Source organism: Stenella coeruleoalba (assembly GCF_951394435.1).
Source record: "Stenella coeruleoalba genome assembly, chromosome: 2".
Lineage (NCBI taxonomy): Eukaryota > Metazoa > Chordata > Mammalia > Artiodactyla > Delphinidae > Stenella > Stenella coeruleoalba.
Window position 1 is genome coordinate 133,562,121 of NC_137147.1, and position 20,633 is coordinate 133,582,753.

At 51.0% G+C, this 20,633-nt stretch overlaps 1 protein-coding gene across 1 annotated transcript; it reads right to left on the minus strand.

The window, feature by feature from the left end:
- Positions 1-186: 186 nt before the first annotated feature.
- Positions 187-5,401, minus strand: CYP1A2 (cytochrome P450 family 1 subfamily A member 2; the record flags this gene model as incomplete). Its single annotated transcript, XM_079913861.1, has 6 exons — positions 187-484; positions 1,663-1,749; positions 2,907-3,030; positions 3,307-3,396; positions 3,868-3,988; positions 4,571-5,401. The coding sequence occupies 6 exons, from the start codon at positions 5,399-5,401 to the stop codon at positions 187-189; spliced, it is 1,551 nt and encodes a 516-aa protein (XP_079769987.1).
- Between the last annotated feature and the right edge of the window lie 15,232 nt (positions 5,402-20,633).

Genomic DNA, 20,633 nt, shown 5'->3' on the forward strand with positions numbered 1-20,633 from the left:
GGTGTGACAGCACAACTCTGTGATATACTAAAAGCCATTGGATCGTATACTTTAAGGAGGTGAATTATATGGTCTATGAATTATATCTCTATAAAGCTCTTAGTTAAAAAAAAAAGAAAAGAAAAGAAACAAAGTTTCCTCAGTGACCTCCACCCTTCCCTCTGCTTCAGAATGCTGGTAACTTCTTCACTTGATGGGGAAGCGCAGCCGTGCCTGGATATGCTCGCAGGGGGCAGGCTTCATGGTCAGCCCGTAGGTAGGGGTTAGGTCCACTTTCACACCTGGTGGCACACTGAACTCCAGCTGCTGAAGCAAGATGGCCAGGAAGAGGAAGATCTCCCACTTGGCCAGGACCTCCCCTATGCACCGGCGCTTGCCCATGCCGAAGAGCATCATTTTCTCACTCAAGGTCTTGCTGATGGTGGTGTCATGGGCAGTGAGGAATCTCTCCGGCCGGAACTCAGATGGGTCCCCCCACAGCTTCCTGCGAGATGAACAGAGGAAGTGGTATCTCTGGGCTGGGGAGGCCCTTTGGGAAAGGCCTGGGTGGGGGACATCTGTGTTAGAATAGATCTAGCGCAATGAAAGGAGAGTGGGGAAAGGGGCCAAACTGTATTTTGATGTTTATTTCTTTTACATAGCTCTCTCTAAAATCACCAGCCTTGAAAATAGTGCTTTGTAATATTATTTATTTATTTATTTATTATTATTTTTGCTGTACGCGGGCCTCTCACTATTGTGGCCTCTCCCATTGCGGAGCACAGGCTCCGGACGCGCAGGCTCAGCGGCCATGGCTCACGGGCCCAGCCGCTCCACGGCATGTGGGATCTTCCCGGACCGGGACACGAACCCGTGTCCCCTACATCGGCAGGCGGACTCTCAACCACTGCGCCACCAGGGAAGCCCGATCAGTTTTTTATTAATGGATATATATTTGTGTGTGTGTGTGTGTGTGTGTGTGTGTGTGGTAAGCGGACCTCTCACTGTTGTGGCCTCTCCCGTTGCGGAGCACAGGCTCCGGACGCGCAGGCTCAGCGGCCATGGCTCACGGGCCCAGCCGCTCCGCGGCATGTGGGATCTTCCCGGGCCGGGACACGAGCCCGTGTCTCCTGCATCAGCAGGCGGACTCTCAACCACTGCGCCACCAGGGAAGCCCTAATATTAATTTTTTATTTTAAAGAAATAATACTTTAACTAAAAGAAATTAAAAGAAGGAACACATGTCCATCTCTATCCTACTCAATATACAAGGGGAATCAACCGTCCATCCTGGTTTATGCTTATTGTTTTGGAGTAATTATTTACAGCATCCTTTTTCACACACAGAAGTGCCCTAGTTTGGATGGTAAATTATATGATCCTCCTACCTGTAAAGTGAGATTTTCCAAAGAGGTCCCTAAGCCATTCACATCAGAATCGCCTGAGATACTCCACCTTACCTACCGAAGAGGAATCTCGGGGGACTGGGCACCGAAATCTAAAACCAACTTCCTGGTCAATGCACTAAAGTTTGAGAAACATGGACCTAAATTTTGTCCCTTAGAGCAGGCTGCAGAGCCATCGAGGCACCATTCCCTTATTGTATAACCAGTTCCTAGGGGGACAAACAGCCTTCCTGACTGCTGAACTTCACACATTTTTCAGTGGGGGATATGTACTCACGGGTCATGATTGACCTGCCACTGGTTTATGAAGACACAGCGTTCCTTGGGGATGTAGAAGCCATTCAGTGTTGTGTCCCTTATTGTGCTAAGGAGGGAAGAGGGCTCTGTCAGGCTCACGGGCTGGAAAACTGGGATGTGTCTCTGGGAGGTTGTTTTTTTTTCTTTTTAACAATTAAAAAAAAGTTGACTATAGTTAATTTACAATGTTGTGTTAGTTTCAGAGGTACAGCAAAGTGATTCAGCCATATATATACCTATATATTCTTTTTCAGGTTTTTTCCATTATAGGTTATTACAAGATATCGAATATAGTTCCCTTTACTATACAGTAGGTTTTTGTTGTTTAACTATTTTATATATAGTAGTTGTGTATATATTAATCCCAAACTCCTGATTTATATCCCCCCCCCCCCCCGCAGAGGTTCTTGCTCCTTCACCCCACTCCAATAGCCTGTCCACCATGGTTTCTATACCGTACACTAGGAGGGAATAGCAGGGGCAAGGAAGGGTTGAAATTATTCTTCCCCTTTCTCAGATCCTATTCTTCAACAAAGTTTACTAAACTTTTCTCTGTACTCAGCTGTGCCCTTGGCCATTCTCTGGAGCCGAGAAACAGGCAGTCTGGGCCAGTCCTGGGGAGTCCCCAGCTTGGCTGAGGCATCAGGCCTCTTCCTCTGGGCATAACTAGACCAAAATATGGGCTGAAGTAAGTGTTCATTAACTCTCTTGACATTGTTAAAATCCCAGGACCTCATCAAGGACCAATGGCTGTAAGTCCTACAAAATATCAGAATGAAGTTATGCCAGCTGGATGAATCAAGAAAGGCTTCTAGGGGAGGGGAAGTTTGTGTCAGGATAAGGTAGGATAGGCTTCTGGTAGCCAGAGAAGACTGTAGACCTTCCAAGCAGAAGGTCCAACATAAGCAAAATTGGAGGCTGGCTGGTTCATGCTTGTAAGGGATGGTGAGGCCAGCCTGGCGGGGTTGAGAGTACCTGTAGGGAGGGAATGTGAGCAGAGGTGAATGAGAGCTGAGGTCAGAAGTGTGGTTTTTCTCCTGAGAGCTGGGTACTTTGATCATGTTTGGACTGGATGGGGGCAGAGTAGAGGCCAAGGTCTGTGAGGAATCTGGTGTCATGGCCAGGAAGGAGATGCTGAGGTCTGACCAGGGCCAGGGCTGAGAAGCTGGGGAGAAAACATGGCAATGATTTCAGAGGTGGGAGAGCAGAATAGGCAGGCCTCACCTGTGGGGGATGGTGAAGGGGACGAAGGAGGAGTGTCGGAAAGTCTCCAGGATGAAGGCCTCCAAATAAGGCAACTGGGATCTGTCAGAGAGCCGGGGCCGCCGCTCCCTGCCAATCACTGTGTCTGCAGAACACAGAGGATGGACAAGGCTTAGGGGTTGTCCTGACTGCTCCATGGCATCTGCATCCCCAATCACACCAGGTGTCACTCTATGTGGTACTATGTCTGTTTACAGGTCTGAGACCCACTGACCCCCCCAGTATCCTCTAGGCAAGGGTGGGCACCATTGTATGCCCAGGGCTTGTACTTAGTAGGTACATAACAGCTATATGTAGATTGAACAGATGACCTGGGACCCCAAGGCTTCTCTCCACCAGAGGGTTAGGGGACACTACATACCCAGCTCCTCCTGGATCTTCCTCTGTATCTCAGGATTTGTCACAAGGTACAGAAGGCTCCAGGAGATGGCTGTTGTGATCGGATCAAGCCCTGGGCAGCATGGGGCAAGGTGAGGAAGAAAGGAAGACAGGAACAAGAAGGCAGCACTTACCAAGCACCCACCATGTATGTAGCAAATATTGTCTTTCTCTGCCTCCTTTTCCCCCAAAGCCCCTCACCCTGAATTTTCTAAGGGCAGAGGTGGAGTCACCTCAGCACAAACTTGAGTCACTGCTTTCATGATTAGTTGCTGGAATTACAAGGGCCTAGACTTACAGCCCAGAGAAGCCTTTATTGTTTAGTTGGGGAAACTGAGGCCCAGAGGAGGAGAGGGACTTGGCTGAGTTTTCACTGGGAGTTGGTGGTACAGCCTGGGCTCAAACCTTGAGCCTGGGCCTGGTCTCTGTGTCCTGCACCATCTGACATGTAGTTGGTGAGTTATCTGATGGACCCCGGGGCTGGGCAAAGCTGTGTGTGAACAGCAGACACTGAGGGATGGAGGGGCAGGGGTCTGGCTCCTACCGGCTCCAAAGATGTCGTTGACAAGGTTGACAGTCTTCTTCTGGAGCATGAGGCCCCCACTAGCTCTGGAGTTATCCTCGTAGTGCTTGAACAGGGCACCTACGATGTCCTGGACTCTGTTCTGAGGGGGCACAAGCTTAGGAGCACCCCAGCATTTCTGGGGTGGAAGTCTGGACCTTGCCCCATCCCATCTGGCACTGCCAGCTGGCCTCTGGGCAGTGGGTTGAGCTCACGACAGGAGCTGGTAGCAGCCCAAGGTAGGACTTAAAGTATCATTTCATGCCCCATTGACTCTTCCCCCCAATAACCCCAGGGGTCCAATTTCAGAGAAGGAGGTTGGGGTGAGTACAGGGAAGTAAGGTGACACCCGAGCTGGGAATTAGTCTCTGTCTGGGTTCAGTTTCCAGCAGAAAAAAAGCCTTCTCATGATAACAGCACCCCACATTACAGGGCTCTGCCAGGGCCCCATTCATGACCTTATCTCTCTGGGGCTTTGAGCAGCCCTGAGAGGGAGGCTATAGGCATGAAGAAACTGAGGCCAGAGAGGGAGAGGGCTTGGCTCCAGGTCACACAGGTGATCTGAGATGTCCCAGAGCCTTCCTAGGCCTTGGCTGCACACCAGGTGTGTGGGTACCTTGGAGCTGGGTAAGAGGGGCCACACAGACTCTTGGGTGCCCTCACACTTCCCGTACCCTGGGCTTACCTTGTCAAAGTCCTGATAGCACTCCTGGACCATTTTCTGCAGGAACTGCAGGAACCTCTGGTTGAAGCTCTTGTACTTTTGCAGAGCAGGGTTGGGCAGGTATTTAAGGATGGGGAAGAAGTCCACGGGGCTCCCGGAGGAGGCAGTCTCCACGAAATCATGGGTGTTCGTCACAAGGCTGACCATCTCCTCACTGCTCTGGGGGAAGTGCTGCCCGAAGCATATGACACCAATGACCTTGGCCACGGACACCACCACGTGGTCATAGGGGTCAAAGCGCCCAGGTCCTGCCATCAGCTCCTGGAACTTGCTGATGAGGGCCTCAGCCTCCTTGCGCACATGCATCTCCAGGTAGCAGGAGGATGAGGAAGCCGGATCTGAGGCAACGGAGAAGGAGTTGAGAGCATTCTGGGCCAGGCGTCGCCGGGCAGCCCACACTGGTCCAGAGTCTGGGTTGAAGGTCATACTCTGGCCATCAGCGACTAAGGTGAAGCTGTAGAGGTCAGGCCGGCCCTTGAAATCATCACCCTGCCGCACCAGGGCCTGCCGGATGGTGTCCAGGCCGCTGAGCACCAGCACGGGTGTGCAGCCAATGCGGATCTGCAGCACGTCTCCATAGCGCTGGCTCAGCCGCGACAGGGCCAAGTGTGGGCTCTTCCCCAACGTCAGCACGTGCCCGATCAGGGGCCAGCTCCAGGGCCCTGGTGGACTCTTCAGGCCTTTAGGGACCCGAGGCTGCCAGGCCCTGACCACCCAGAATACCAGGCAGAAGGTGGCAGAGGCCAGGAGAAGCTCTGTGGCTGAGAAAGGAGTGGCCTGGGACAATGCCATTTGTACCAACTACAGGGGAAGAGAACGGAGGAGCCAGACTGAGGGACGAGATAGAGCCACTCATTCATTCATTTACTCAGTCAATAAGCACTTGTACATGTTCTGTGCTTGGCTCCCAGCTGGACACCAGAAAGACTAAGTTGCATTCACTAAATTACATGGATTCTTCATCCCAGGAGCTCACCCATGGTGTATCACAGAATCTGAGTGCTGGAAAAGAGCCCTGAGATTCCCAACTTGAGCGTCTGAAATCCCAGCCCTGGCCATCCCCTCTGCCCATCACCTGTTACCAATTCTGAGGCTGAAGTGATCACTTCAAAACGGAGCACTCTTGTGGGCCCCAGTGCAGGGTGTATCCTGGGCATTGTACCGCGGGGACCCTTCCTGCTGATACCTCCTCATACCCTCGGAACAGGGAGCTGCTCCCCGCTAGCAACACTGATGGGATCAAGGTCCCAGGGCTGATGCAAATGGCTTCTGATGCCCCCTTCCCCAGGGCATTCTTTATCAAGACCAACCAGGACACCTCCTCCAAGGACAAGTCCCCATTCTCTCAGTCTTTTTTTTTTTTTTTTTTTTTGGCTGTGCGGCACAGCATGTGGGAATCTTAGTTCCCAAACCAGTGATCAAACCTGTGCCCCCTGCAGTGGAGGCGTGGAGTCCTAACCACTGGACCACCAGGGAAGTCCAAACCCCCGCCCCATCCTCTCACAGTCTGGAAGGCTGAGGTTGGGCTGCACCCGGGGCCAGGGCTGCCCTCATGCCAGGTGGGGTGCCCTACCCACCTCTTCAATCCAGTCACACTAAGGGTCCTTAGAGGTGGCCCAGTCCAAGCTTCTCATTTAAAAATGGGGAAACCAAAGTCTGGAGCTGGGCAGCAAGAACTAGAACTCAGGACTTCCCTGGTGGCACAGTGGTTAAGAATCCACCTGCCATTTCAGGGGACACGGGTTTGAGCCCTGGTCCAGAAAGATCTCACATGCCGCAGAGCAACTAAGCCCATGCGCCACAACTACTGAGCCTGCGCTCTAGAGCTCGTGAGCCATAACTACTGAGCTCACATGCAACTACTGAAGCCCGAGTGCCTAGAGCCTGTGCTCCGCAACAAGAGAAGGCCCCGCTCGCCGCAACTAGAGAAAGCCCACGTGCAGCAATGAAGACCCAATGCAACCAAAAAAAAAAAAAACCATAACTCAGACCTCCTACACCTAACCCAGTGTTCCCCCCATCCCTCCATCTCCACGGGTTCCCAGGATTTTTGATGGGGAATCCCAAGCGCTAAGACATGAGCCCAAGAAAGGTACCTGTAGAGGCAGGTGCTTGAGATCAGCAGGATTGTGGAAGCTGATACAGAGCTTCTGGCTCCGGGTGAGTGGCCTTTCATAACTACCACCCCAATCAGGTTGGCCTTGCTGTCCTGGTCACCTGATATCAAAGTCACCAAAAAAAGTTGAAAGGATCAGCTCTTGGCCTTGGGCCATGATCCCTCAGCTCCACCTACCTCCCAGGGCCCAGGGGCAGCTCTTCTGGGGATAGGTACTATGTCCCTGGGGAGGAATGTCCAACTCCTTTCAGGGTCCAGAGTCTGGAGGTAATGCTTATTTCTCTCAAGGGCAAGGCAGGGTGCTGGGAGTGAAAGTTCTCTGGGCTAGTCCAACCTACTTTCCCATTGCGCCCACGAGGAGGGACCCTGCCTGGGGGCACTCAGTCCAGGCTGATCAGCGGGGGAGACTCACTGCTCCTCTCCAGAAAGGTGCCCTGTAATACCCCTCCAACAACCTGTGAAACCAGATAAGAAATAGGTACGTTCTGACCGCCTCTGAATTTCAGCCCTGGTCCTTAATCTGGAAACAAGACATGATGAGGATCCTATATTGTAAAGAGAGGCCCCCTCAGCCTCCTCCCTCTTGGTGAGAGATGGTAAAAGTGAATGAAGAAAATTCATGTTGTGGGGGCATAGCAACCGGCTTGGAATCTTCAAAGTGGTCAATGTCATTAAGAAAGAAAGAAAGAAAAAAAAGACAAGGGCCTTTCCTAGAGCAAAGAGACTAAAGACACCACCAAATGCCAAAAATGTGTGAACACTGGGGCTTCCCTGGTGGTGCAGTGATTGAGAGTCTGCCTGCCGATGCAGGGGACACGGGTTCGTGCCCCGGTCCGGGAAGATCCCACGTGCCGCGGAGCGGCTAGGCCCGTGAGCCATGGCCACTGAGCCTGCGCGTCGGGAGCCTGTGCTCCGCAACGGGAGAGGCCACAGCAGTGACAGGCCCGTGTACCGCCAAAAAAAAAAAAAAAAAAAAAAATGTGTGAACGTTGATTGGGCCCTGGATTTAAAAAACTTTAGATGATATTATGGGATTAATGTTAATTTTTTTCGATATGAGCCTAGCATCATGATTATGTAGGAGAATATTTCAGGAAATATTCTTAGGAAATTAATGTTCTTAGGAGATGAATGCTGTAGTGCTTAGGGGGTGAAATATCATGATTTCTGCAACTTACTTTTAAATGGTTCTGTTTAAAAAAATGTACATCTATCTGCGTATCTCTATAGAGAGGAGAGAGAGAGAGTAGATATGACAGATGTCAGCTATCTAAGAACCTACGTGAAGGTATGTGGGTGTCCGTTGTATGAAAGGGAGCTTTGAAGTGGAGGGCTGGCTGTTGTTTGGTAAGGAGTCCCATGGTGCTTCTCTCCTCCCTCATCTCACAAAGCCAAGTGAAGGAGCTCCAGGAGACCCAAACCTTAAGAGTGGGATAGCTGCAGGAAGGGAACTCCTCAGTTGTGAGTCCAGATGGGTTGGACCATGGTGAGGGAGACTGTGGCATTCGTGCATTTATCACAAACTTTACAACGCCCTATGCTTATGGGCTGGCGTTGTTATAAGAGCTTTATACCTGTTAACAAAAAACATTCTCAGTAATCCTATGGGATGGAAATTAATACTATTCTCATATTACAATATGAGGGGTAACGGAGGCACAAAAATTATGTAATTTGTTGTAGGTCACATAGCAATGTGTTAGAGTTGGGCTCAAACCTTCAGAAGATTGTGCTCCAGACCACTATGTGCACCTGCTTGACATGTGTCCCTGGATCTGGGGGAAATGTGTGGACATATGGAGGCAGAGCAGAGTAGCCTGTCATGGCAGGGGCAGCAGAAGGCAGCCTGCACAGCCCAAGTTGGGTGCCTTACTAGGATGTGAGTCTCCGAAGGGCCAGTGGACATGTTGAAGGGAACTGGACTTGAACTGCATGGATAAGACCTGGCTACAGAGGGGTGAGAAACCCCGCAATGACGGGCTATAGGGGGTACCCTGCGGGAACTAGCTGAGGGGTGTGCAAGAGGGCAGCCAGAGCCCAGCAGCTATGTTAGGAACTGTGTGATGTGGAGGACACAATGGGGCTCTAAAGGTACTCGATGAAAAGCTGGCAGTGGAATGTCTGCTACATACAAGGGCATTCGGAGCTAAGAGGCAAGATAAACAGCACGAGCCAAATAAAAAGAGATTGGTTCCTGGAACTCTTCCCTGGTGGCACAGTGGTTAAGAATCCACCTGCCAATGCAGGGGACATGGGTTCGAGCCCTGGTCCGAGAAGATCCCACATGCCGTGGAGCAACTAAGCCCGTGCACCACAACTACTGAGCCTGCGCTCTACAGCCCGCGAGCCAGCTACTGAAGCCCATGTGCCACAACTACTGAAGCCCGTGTGCCTAGAGGCCGTGCTCTGCAACAAGTGAAGCCACCGCAATGAGTAGCCCGCACACCATAACGAAAAGTAGCCCCTACTCGCTGCAACTAGAGAAAGCCCGCGCGCAGCAACGAAGACTCAAAACGCAGCCAAAAATAAATAAATAAATTTCTAAAATACTTAAAAAAACAAACAAACAAAAAACAAAGGGCAAGGCTGGGGAATCTGACAAATCTGTCTGAAGACTGTGGCTGAGAGGAAAGGAAAGATGTTTTCTCTCTGTACCTTCACTGGGTTCAGCTCACTCTATAAAAAAGGTCAAGGTTTGAAGTTAGAGTAGGTTTTGTAGAAAACTGACTATTTCTCTCTGTCTCTCTTCCCTCCTGTCTTTTCCTTTCTCTCTCCCTCTCTGTCTCTCTCTCTCTCTAATTATCTAAAGTCATACTTTATTCAGATTTTCTTAGTTTTTGCCTAACGTCCTTTGTCCTTTCTTGTTCCAGGGTCCCAACAAGGAGGACACCACATTACATTGAGTCACCATATCTCTTTAGGTTCCCCTTGGTTGAGACATTTCTCAGACTCTTTTTTCAGGAGAACTGGTCAGGTATTTTGTAGAATGTCCCACTATTGTGATTTGCCTGATGTGTTTCTCATGGTAAGACTGGGGTTATGGGTTATTGGTAGGAAGACCACAGGAGTAAAGTGCTATTTTCATCATATCATATCAAGGGTACATACTATCAACTTGACAGGAAGGTTGATGTTGATGTTGGTCAGCTGACTGCAGTAGTGTTTTTCAGGTTTCTCCATGGGAACATTACTCTTTTCCCCTTTCTGTACTGTGCTCTTTGGAAGGGAGTCAGGTACACAGCCCACACCAACAAATGGAGAGTTCTTCTCCCCTCCTTGAGGACAGTCTCTGTGTAAATTATTTGGACTTCTGCATAAGAGATGATTCATCTTTTTATTTTAAATATTTTCTTAAAACTTTTTATTAAATTACAAGATACATATAGAAAAGTGCAGATAATCTGTACAGCTCAATGAATTTTTTACAGATTTAACAAAAGTCTTGTAATCAGTCCTCAGATCAAAAGACAGAATGTTACCGGCACCCTAGAAACCCCTCGCGCTCCCCTAAGGATAACAATGACCCCAACTTCTAATAGCGTAAATTAGTTTTGTTAGTTTTTGTTTTTCATGTAAATTAAATCATGCTGTGTACTTTTTTTGGCATGGAACTTTAAAAATTTAATAGATTTCATTTTTATAGCAGTTTTAGGTTTACAGAAAAATGGAATGAAAGTACAGAGAGCTCCCATATGCCTCCTCCCCCAATCAGTTTCCCCTGTTATTAACATCTTGCATTAGTGTGATACATTTATTACAATTGGTGAATGAATATTAATACAATATTATCAACTAAAGTCCATAGTTTACATTAAGATGAACTCTTTGTGTTATGCAGTTCTATGAATTTTCTTTCACTTTTAAAAATTGTGGTAAAATATAAAACATAAAATTTACTGTTTCAAACATTTTTTTTTTTTTTTTGCGGTACGCGGGCCTCTCACTGTTGTGGCCTCTCCCGTTGCGGAGCACAGGCTCTGGACGCACAGGCTCAGCGGCCATGGCTCACGGGCCCAGCCGCTCCGCGGCATGTGGGATCTTCCCAGACCAGGGCACGAACCCGTGTCCCCTGCATCAGCAGGTGGACTCTCAACCACTGCGCCACCAGGGAAGCCTCCATTGGATTGTTTTTAATCTTTAGATTTCAGCCATCCTTGAGTGTCTGTTGACTACTTCCCTTTTTAAAACCCCTCAATGTTCCCCATAGATTTCAAGATAAAAACTGAACTCCTTTGCTTGGCACCCAAAGGCTTCCGCGGCAGCTCTTGCTTAACCTCCCTGGCCTTGTTGCCACCACATCCCACTTGCCCCGCCTCCATTGTCTTTCTCCATATATTGATCCCTTTACTGGAAACCTGCACCCCATCCTGTGTTCCCTGGCCAGCTCCTGCTCATCATTTTATACGCTGCTCAGCTGTCACCATGCTGGCTGGGTCTGAGCCCCTCCTCTGAGATCCCACAGGCCCCAAACTGCCCTCCTCGACAGCCCCCATCATGCTGTTTCCCCCATGGACTGTGAGATCCTTGAAGGTCAAGGCAACCTCTGCTTTTCTTCAGATTTCTAGTCTCTAGCACGGGGACTGACACACAGCATGTATTTAGAAAAAGATTTGTTGAATCAATTAGCGTTCACAAGTGAGAGTGCTAGCCTGTGTTAAGAGTTTCGTGAAGACTGCTTTCAGCATTTTCCTGCATTGGTTTTATAGAAATGACAAGTAATAATCCTTACAGTTGAAATTTATTGAGTACCCACTCTGCCCCAAGATCTGTGCTGTATGTTTAACACTGGCCGTCTCTGTGAGCTTCATAGCAGCACTATGAGATGGGTACTATTATTGGCCTCATTTTACAGTTGATGAAATGAAAGCCTAAAGATGTTAAGTAATTTTCCCCAGAGCCAGAATACGGGGAAAAAGCAGTTCAGTGGGCACGGGGCAGGGGAGAGGGCAAATCAGGAAGCTATCATGAGAGAAGGCACATTGAGAGTTGACTATCCGGGGGGGAGCCCAGGGAGAGGCAGGGTGTGGCTACGGTTAGGGTGAGGGTCACTCAACAAGTTTATCTAGTGCACATTCACCAGCCTGGCCAGTGGTCAGAACACAGTAAATGGCAGCCTTTTCCCTGCTTCTGTGGGGCAAGTCCTCCTCTGTGCCCCTCATCATTCCATTCTCACCTCTCTTGTGGATCTAGCCACAAAGAGCTGTAGTTTGGGGCTGAATCATCATCTAAACTAAACCCTAAATCAGACTGTGGGTCCCTCGAAGACAGAGGCTGAGTCCCATTCATCTCTGTGCCCAGACCTGGCAGAGAGGAAGGACCATGGTGGACACAGGTGCTGTGGGAAGCACAGGCAAATAATTAAAGCTGGGGCGGGTGTGTGTCTCACAATCTATTATATAAGGACCGGGAGATTCAGTCCTGGACATCCAGTCACCCGCTACTGCATGTGTCCACCCAGAGGGCCCCTGCCCCTGCCTCCTCAACATGTCCAAATGGATGATGTCACCTCCCTGCCCAAACACCTTCCCTCTGGGTCGTCACCCTAGCTAGAAACCTGGGAATCCGCAAAGACTCCTTCTCTTATTCACCTCCCACCAAACTCTCAAGATTCTACCACCTAAATACCTCTCGAGTCTGACCGATTTCTCCATCACTGTGGCGCTGCCTGGAGAAGATTCTCAGCTCTGCTTCCCACCTGGACTTTTGCAGGAACCTCCTATCTGGTATCACTGTCTCTAGGGCAGTGTTGCCCAGTAGAACTTCCTGTGATGATGGAAATATTCTAAGTCTGTGCTATCCAATAAGGTAGCCACCAGTCACATGTGGGTACCGAGCATTTGAAAAGGCTGGTACAACAGAAATACTGAATTTTTAATTCTATTTAATTTTAAATGTAAGTACCTGCATGTGGCTAGTGGCTACTGTATTGAATGGCACAGTTCTAGGCTCCCTCCCTCCCATCCCTCCAATCTGGGCTCCACAGTGCCGCCCAGCTGAACTTCCTGAAATTGCAAATCTGAGCAATCCATATCCCTTTGTAAAATCCCTTAGTACTAATTTCTTAAGACATTCAAAAACCAAACCAAACTCCTTAGCTCAGCATGTGAGCCAGTTCCTACTCCCTTCTCTCACTTTGTTTCCCATGACTCCCTCCCTCTCATGCATCTTTCCCACCAGTCAGAAGGAACTCTTAGAATTCTTCTAGTTTTCTGCCTCTGTGCATTCAGACGTGTTGTTCCCTCTGCTTGGAACACCCTACCCTCCTCTCAATCACCTCTTCCCCATCCAACAAACACTCTCATGGAAATGCATTGCTTCCAGGTTAGAGATGCTTACTTATATTGCAGTACTATGATGCATATATGACAAAGCATTCTCATCTCTCCATTAAAACAAAGCCTCCAAAACTCTGCTCCAGGTCCACCTCCTCTGGGGTGTGTCCTGACCCCCTACTCTGGTTTAGATCCTCCTCCTTTGGGCGTAGCTCTCCCGTGGCACAAACACCACGGTGGCATATTGCTTTGGTTTCCTTTGCCCTCTCTAGACCGCGAACAACTTGAGGCAAACTATGTTCTTATTTACTCAGTTTTTAGTACAGTACCTGTCACATAGTGGACGTTCAGCCATATTCTTTGAGCATAAATTATGTTGCCAGCCACTGTTCTCAGAGGAGACTTAGAGCAGTGAATAAGGCAGACCTTGCCTTTGTGGAGGAGACGGACAACAAGCAAGCAAACAGATGAATGAAATCATTGCAGACCCAGGTTGTGCTGAAAATCCTCTTTGTCCTCCACATCCACTCCCCCCCTTCTCCACCCCACTCTAGGCACTGAGAGGCTGACCTCAGTAGACTGTGTCAGTGGGCTCCCCATCCTCTGGTGACTTGTTGGGTTCAGTCAATGGGAGGCATGGGCATGAGATGGGAGGGTGGGAGGAGAGTGAGTCTGGGGTATTTTTTCTCCAGACCCTCCCTGCAAAGTCACCATGCTAGGCCACAGCTCCTGCCAGGCAGCTCTCCTCTCCTTACAGCTCTCTCTCTCTGGGTTCCAGAAACAGATCCTTCCTCTTGCCCCTTCAGGCTCAAGACAGTAAGGGCTCCTCTCTGTTACTAGTCATATGGTACCACACTATCCTGTGTTAGTTTCTCTATAACCTGTCAACACCTTTGTAAATAGTCCCCTTATTAAACTCTTCTCAATGATTCAGTTTTGAATGGATTCTGTTCTTGCAAGGACCATGAATAATAAAGTGGTTCTTTGCAAATTTCTGCTCCACCATCCTTGGAATATCAGCCTTTCCCCAAGGTCACAATATGGCTGCTACAGTTCCGGCCATCACATCCGGACATGACAAGGGCCAGAGGGACAAGAGCGCATCTCTTGTCATGCATCCCTTTTTTAAAAAATTAATTAATTAATTAATTATTAGGCTGTGTTGGGTCTTCGTTGCTGCGCGTGGGCTTTCTCTAGTTGCGGTGAGCAGGGGCTACTCTTCGTTGTGTTGCGCGGGCTTCTCATTGCGGCGGCTTCTCTTGTTGCAGAGCACGGGCTCTAGGTGCACGGGCTTCAGTAGCTGTGGCACGTGGGCTCAGTAGTTGTGGCTCGTAGGCTCTAGAGCGCAGGCTCAGTAGTTGTGGCACACGGGCTTAGTTGCTCCACGGCATGTGGGATCTTCCTGGACCAGGGTTCTAATCCGTGTCTCCTGCATTGTCAGGTGGATTCTTAACCACTGCACTATCAGGGAAGTCCCAGATCAGAGTGTTAGGCTCTCTCCCTGTAGCGTCTTTGCATGCTAGCAGCAACTCTCTACTGAAGGCCACAGCTCCTCTCTATAGCCTCTCCACAGCCACCTCCTCCGGGTTCTGTTCCGCTCTTTCCCCTCATCACTTCTGGCCTTGCTGCTGCTAACCCTGGACTGCTGCATTGTCCCTATTGATTTCCCTAAACGCTGAACCTTTGTGAATGGTCCCTTTATTAAATTCTCCTCAATGACTTAGTTTGAGGGGGCTCTCTGATTCCTGCAGGGGCTGACCCTGACAGATACAGGGAGGGACTTGCCTGGTGTGTCTTAGGAACCTCAGGCTACTCTTGTCCCTGGAGAGGAGTGAGCCGGGGAAGCAGGAGTAACAGGTGAGGAGGTCAGAGGGATAATGGGAGCCACATCTGGAAGGGCCCTGCAGGCCATTGTAAGGACTGTTTCCTCTGAGATTCTTCAAAAACTTCCTTCTGAAAACTTCAACTTGGGGAAGGGATGGGGTCTCTTCCTCAGCTAGGAGCTGGGAGTGCAAATGGGGCACCTTCCTTCCCAGGGCATCCCAGCCAGCAGGGTGTGAACTCTGCTCCCAGAGCAGTGAGATGGCACAGACTCATCTGATGATCTCTGCCTCGAGTGTGGGTTCTCTCCAGGCACTTCCCAGCCAACAACTCCTCACCTCCACCATGGGGTGTTCTGAAGATAAAACTAGCCGCTCACAGTGGTGCTGATGGCACAGAGGCAAACCAGTGGGAAGCTATTAGATAGGAGTAACTCCTTAGGATTCTGTCCAACCTGCCCAGGCCTTTTTGGATCTGTCTCAAGTTCTGAGGTTTAATCACTCAGAGAACGCTCTTGGGTAAGCCTCTCTGGCCTGCAGGTTTTGGTTGTAATTCTTCCAGTTGCAAATCCCCAAATCTACTCCTACTAGAAGAGAAAGATGAGGAGGAGGAGAAGGAGGAGAAAGAAGAAGAGAAAGAGGAAACAGTAAAGAAGAAGGAAAAAGGGGGAAAGGAGGAGATGGCGGAGGTGGTGATGTTATTGACTCACATAACGGAGATGTTTTATGGTGTACTTCATTGGCTTCAGGAATAACTGGATCTAGGTGCTCAATGTCATCAATTCTTTCCCTCCCTCCCATCATCTCCCAGTTCTTCTTTCCTCTAATGGGCTTCTCAAAAAATGGCCACTGGTAGGTCCAGAATTATTTTCTAACCAGCTTAGCCACCATTGGCAGAAAGAGAACATTTCTTTACCAACAATTTCATTAAAACCCCACAGGGCTCTCACTGGCTTGGTCTGAGTCATGTGTCAGCCTGGTAGCCTGGGGTAGGGTTAGTTCCACCAAGCCTATTGGCTAAGAGTAGGGGTGGGGTGGTCCCCAAAGGACAATTGAAGTGGTATTTCAAGAAGAAGAGAGGATGGATGCTGGGCACACGAAACCACTCACATGTCGCCTATCACTGGTGTGACCATATAATTTATTGCCCAAGCCAGGACTCTTTTGAGAAGGAAAGAGGGCTTTTTTTTTTTTTGCGGTACGCGGGACTCTCACTGCTGTGGCCTCTCCCGTTGCGGAGCACAGGCTCCGGACGCGCAGGCTCAGCGGCCATAGCTCACGGGCCCAGCTGCTCCGTGGCATGTGGGATCCTCCCGGACCGGGGCACGAACCCGCGTCCCCTGCATCGGCAGGCAGACTCTCAACCACTGCGCCACCAGGAAGCCCCCAGAGGGTACTTTTAATAGACAAGACAACAGGCTTAGTCCAAGACTATCCTAGGAAAGTATTGTCACCCTATCTATAGCAGCCAAGAGCCGTCACCCTATCTATAGCAGCCAAGAGCCAGAGAGCCAGGGGCTGTCCCATCTGAGCCTTGGATCCTGCAAACCAAATCTCTCTGGCTCTCTGGGCACAGGTAGGAGAGGAGAAGGCGCTCAGGGCTCAGATCTCAGGTGGGGTGGAGGGTGGCTTGGTGGGGTGAGGACACATTGGAAGACAAGTCCCAGTTCTCCACATCCACTCAAACTCTACTCTTCTCAAACTGCCTCACCTCCACCTCCCACTTGTTCGTTATGGCCCCTCCTTATGCCAGGTGTGCCCTTCCTGTACTCCTCATACACCAGGACCCTTCTCTAGTCCTCTGCTCTCCCCCAGGGGTCTCAGCCTTCTCACAGCTCCTGTAGCATTTCCAGATTTAGCATAGGCTCTGTTCAGCCTGCTTCCTGCTTCCACCTTGGGGTAGGGGTTTTATTCTGGGTCTTGTCTCCTCATCCCCTTGCCATGTAGCCCTCAGCAGTGCTGACTGAAGACTCTAAGCTGGGTCACTCTGCTGGGCCAAAACCCTCAGCTGTCTCTCTCCCTCCAGCCCAGAGCCCTCTCCTTTCTGCACTGCCCACTCCTTCCTCTGTGTTCCTGGTATCGATCGCTAGGGAATCCTAGCCAAAGGGCTTCTCACGCAAAGGCATACAAACTTTGACCCAGGATTGGCTGTTCAGCTCCGGGTCAAGGTCCTCTAACCTCCTGCCTGTCTCCCTCTTTCTCTGCCCCATGCTCCTGAGGGTCCCCTCCTATCTTGAGAGCTGTTCCCCAAGTCAGGGCTTGGTGATGAGAAGTGCAGGACCTCCCATAACCCCAGTACCCCAGACTCCTGTCCAGGAAGATGGGGCGATGGGGGGCCCTGACCTAGAGGCTAAGCCTGTCTACCTTTGGCCCCCTGGGGATTTGCTGGTAGTCTGGGACAATAAATCATGGTGGGAAGAGCCCTGGCCTGGAAGCAAGGGGCTAGAGTTCCGGGCTCTGCTTTGATTTGTCATTTGTCCTCGGGCCTTCTTCTTTCTGGCATCGTTCTCTCCAGCTGAGAAGTGGGAGAGGAATTGGCTTAATTAGCTAATGAATTTCTTTGGGATTAAGAGCCCCTTGGAGAATGTGAGAAAAGCAGCGTATCTTCTACCAAGAGAAGTGGTTTTCTGTGTCCTGGTCAGGAACCCCAGCAGATGGTCTTCCAGTCATGACGAGCAGGCTGCCATGATTCTCTAGAGCTAGGGCATTGGTGGGGACTCTGAGTGCAAAGGGAGAGATTGGGCTGCAGAGCAGGTGATGGATTTGGGAGTACCTTGCTTCCCACTTCCTTGCCATGGCTTCTACACAAGTTTTTTTCCACTCTCTGTGGCTCTAGCCCCAGTTGGGATTAAAGGACAGACCTCTCTTGGGTACCATGGAGTTTCTCAGGCTGAGCCAGAGATGCAAAGGTGAAATGAATGGGAGGATGCTGGACAGAATGGAAGCTCAGCAATACCTCCCTTGCCTCCTGCTTGTTCTGTTACCTAAACTCCACCATTATAGCATCAGTACTTTGGGCTCAACACCCTGGTCATGTGCCCCATTCGTAATACAGCTGGGTTTAACTCCTTTACCAAGTCCTTTATCTTGCAAGGACCTGGCTTATTAGATCAATTTCCCACAGGCTGGTTTTCTGTGTTAGAGCATGGGGGATGGAGTGACAGGTTGGGTTGGGGTACTAGCAAGAGTCAAATGTCCTGAGAATTACCATGGAATAGTGCTGGAAACAGACCAGGAGAAATCTAACTTGCTGTGGAAAGGATCCAGGAAGTCTTCTCAGAGGAAGTGATGTTTTAACTGAGACTTTAAGTAGGGGAGATTAGAAGTAGAGGTGGGCATTCCTGGTAGGTTCTGCTAAAGATTCTGGTTTCTATTCAGATGGGAGCTACTGAAGGGGCAAGGTGGTGTTGGAATGAGATTTTGCATCTTTGAAAAGACCACTTTGGATGCCACAGGGTGGAGAAGGAATTGGAGAGAGTGAAAGGCAGATGGTACCCAGGCTTCAAGGCTGTTAGTACTCTAGGGAGCAATGATGGGGGCCTGGATGAGGTTGTGGCAGGGGGGCTGGACAGATACCAAAGTGGAGAAATAAGTCCTTTACCCCTTCAGTCTGTTCTCAGCACAGTAGCCAGTGATCTTCCTTGACTCAGACACCACAATATCTCTATCTCACACAAAGAAAGTCCCATGTGTCTCAGGAGGTGTTCCCTGCACCTGGGGCAGGGCTCCCGTGCCCCCACCCCCACCCCATCCCAGCATCCCACTCCCTGGGGGCACTAAATTCCAGGAGAACTCCCCAGTCACAAGACACTGCATATTTCCAGTGCCCCTGGTACTGCTCCCTCTCCCAAGGACCGCTGTGCAGGGCTTTTGAACTTGCTGTTCCTCCTGCCAGGTGCGCTCTTCTTCCAGATACCCGCCTTGATTCTTGATTCACCCTCCTGCCTGGGCTGGGTGTCATTTTCTCAGTGAGGCCTTCCCCAACCAGCCTTTTTTGAATTGCAGTCTGACTCCACATGATTCCTACTCCTCCTCTGCCTTATTTTTCTCTATAGCACTTTTCACCCTCTGAGACTCTCTGCGTTTTCTGTCTCCACCTCCCACCCCCCTTGCCTCACAATGTAAGCTACAGGAAAGCAGGAGGTTGTCAGTTTTGTTCACCTCTATATCAATCACCAGCGTCCAGAACTGTGTCTGGCACACAGTAGGCATTTGGTAAATATTTATTTGTGCAGTGCACGAGGTGGCATCCAACTGCTGTGGAAGGTGATGGGGCAGGATGAGGCTCCGTTTTCTGGTCTGGGCCAGTGGATGGCAGTGCTATTCGTAGGGTTGGGGAGCGCGGCGGCGAGGGCGGGTGATGTGGTTAGTTGGGGACACGTTGAGCTAAACACGCAAATACGCCTGGACACCCTACATCGGGAAGCCTCGGCAGGGACGAGGACAGTGTCGGAGGCAGCCGGTCAGGCGACCCGGGCTGTGCTGGGGCTGCATGTCCCGCCACAGGCGTGGACCAAAAATAAGGACACAGTCAGGAGCCCGCTTGCTTGCAAAAGCCCAGCTATGCACGCAAACCTAGGCCCTTTGCACGCCCGCCCCATCCAATCACGCACCTACGAGGGTTCGGCGGCTCCTCTCCCTCCACCTCTACCCCCACGCTCCACTAGAGACTGGCCCTTTAAGAGCCCCGCTCCCGACTCCTCCCCCCACCCCACACACCCCTACCCTCCGCCCGCGCTCGCGTGACTGTGCTGGGACCGAGCCGGGCCCGGGAGTTGGGCGGCTGGGTGGCTGCGCGGGCCTCCGGGTCCTTCTCACGCAACTTCTGGGCACCGCGCCCCTAGCCAGGTGGGGCCGGGATGGACCGCGTGACCTCTGCCCCCTGGAGGGATGTGCCAGACTCATGCACGCTAGCCTGGGGAGGCATGTGCGCCGGGCGCCCCCCCTTTAGTCCCTGGGCCCCCTCTCTTGCCCGCCCAAGGGCCTCCCTCTAACTCTTTTCTCGGCCACCAGGAGATCCACTCGCTGCCCGATTTCTCTGCCATGCCAAAGCGCTAGCAACCCTGGGAACTTCGAGGGCCCGTGGGTCCTGACTGGAAGTACCCTTGGTTTGCAGCATTCCAAAGTGGCCCTAGAGGCGCCTCAACGTATCCCCGCTAGTGCGCGCTCGGCGATACTGCACTTTCTCCATCCCTTCCCGCCCCTCCGTCAGGGAACGCTGACTTCTGCTAGTCGTCCGGGCTCTGGGGTTGGGGGGGTGGAGGGCTCTGGAGGAAGGGGCCAGCCCATCGGCGCCTCTGGTCTTCCGGCCCCGGTGACCTCGGGGCTGGGGTCGTCGTGCTTCTCACGCGAGCATGGACTCAATAACCCGGGTTAGGATGTCATCACCCGCAGCTCCGCCCCTCCCTGCCTGCCTGGCTCCCATCCGCTAGTAGTGAGGAGGAAGCAATTGCACCCCCAAATTTCAGTGGGTGCAAAAATGAGGGAGACGGGTCCCCGTGCCCGGGGATAGAGCACCCCCATACCCTCTTTCGGGCTATCATGGGACTACTTCCCCCAAACCTTCTCAGCTGGGCTCTGCCCTATCCATGGGGTACCTCGGAACTGGGGGTCCCAGGTACACCCCTTTAAGTGCCGGCACTTGGTTGAGGCATCCCATAGTGTGTTCTTACCTATCCCCTTGCGTCCTGTCTCCCCACTCCTCTCTCCATCCTAGAGCGACCATTCGCCAGCCGCACCCCCCCCCACCCCCGCCCCATCCCAGCGCTCCAGGAGGCGTGGCCACACGCGAAGGCCGCCTATAAAGGTGGCAGTGC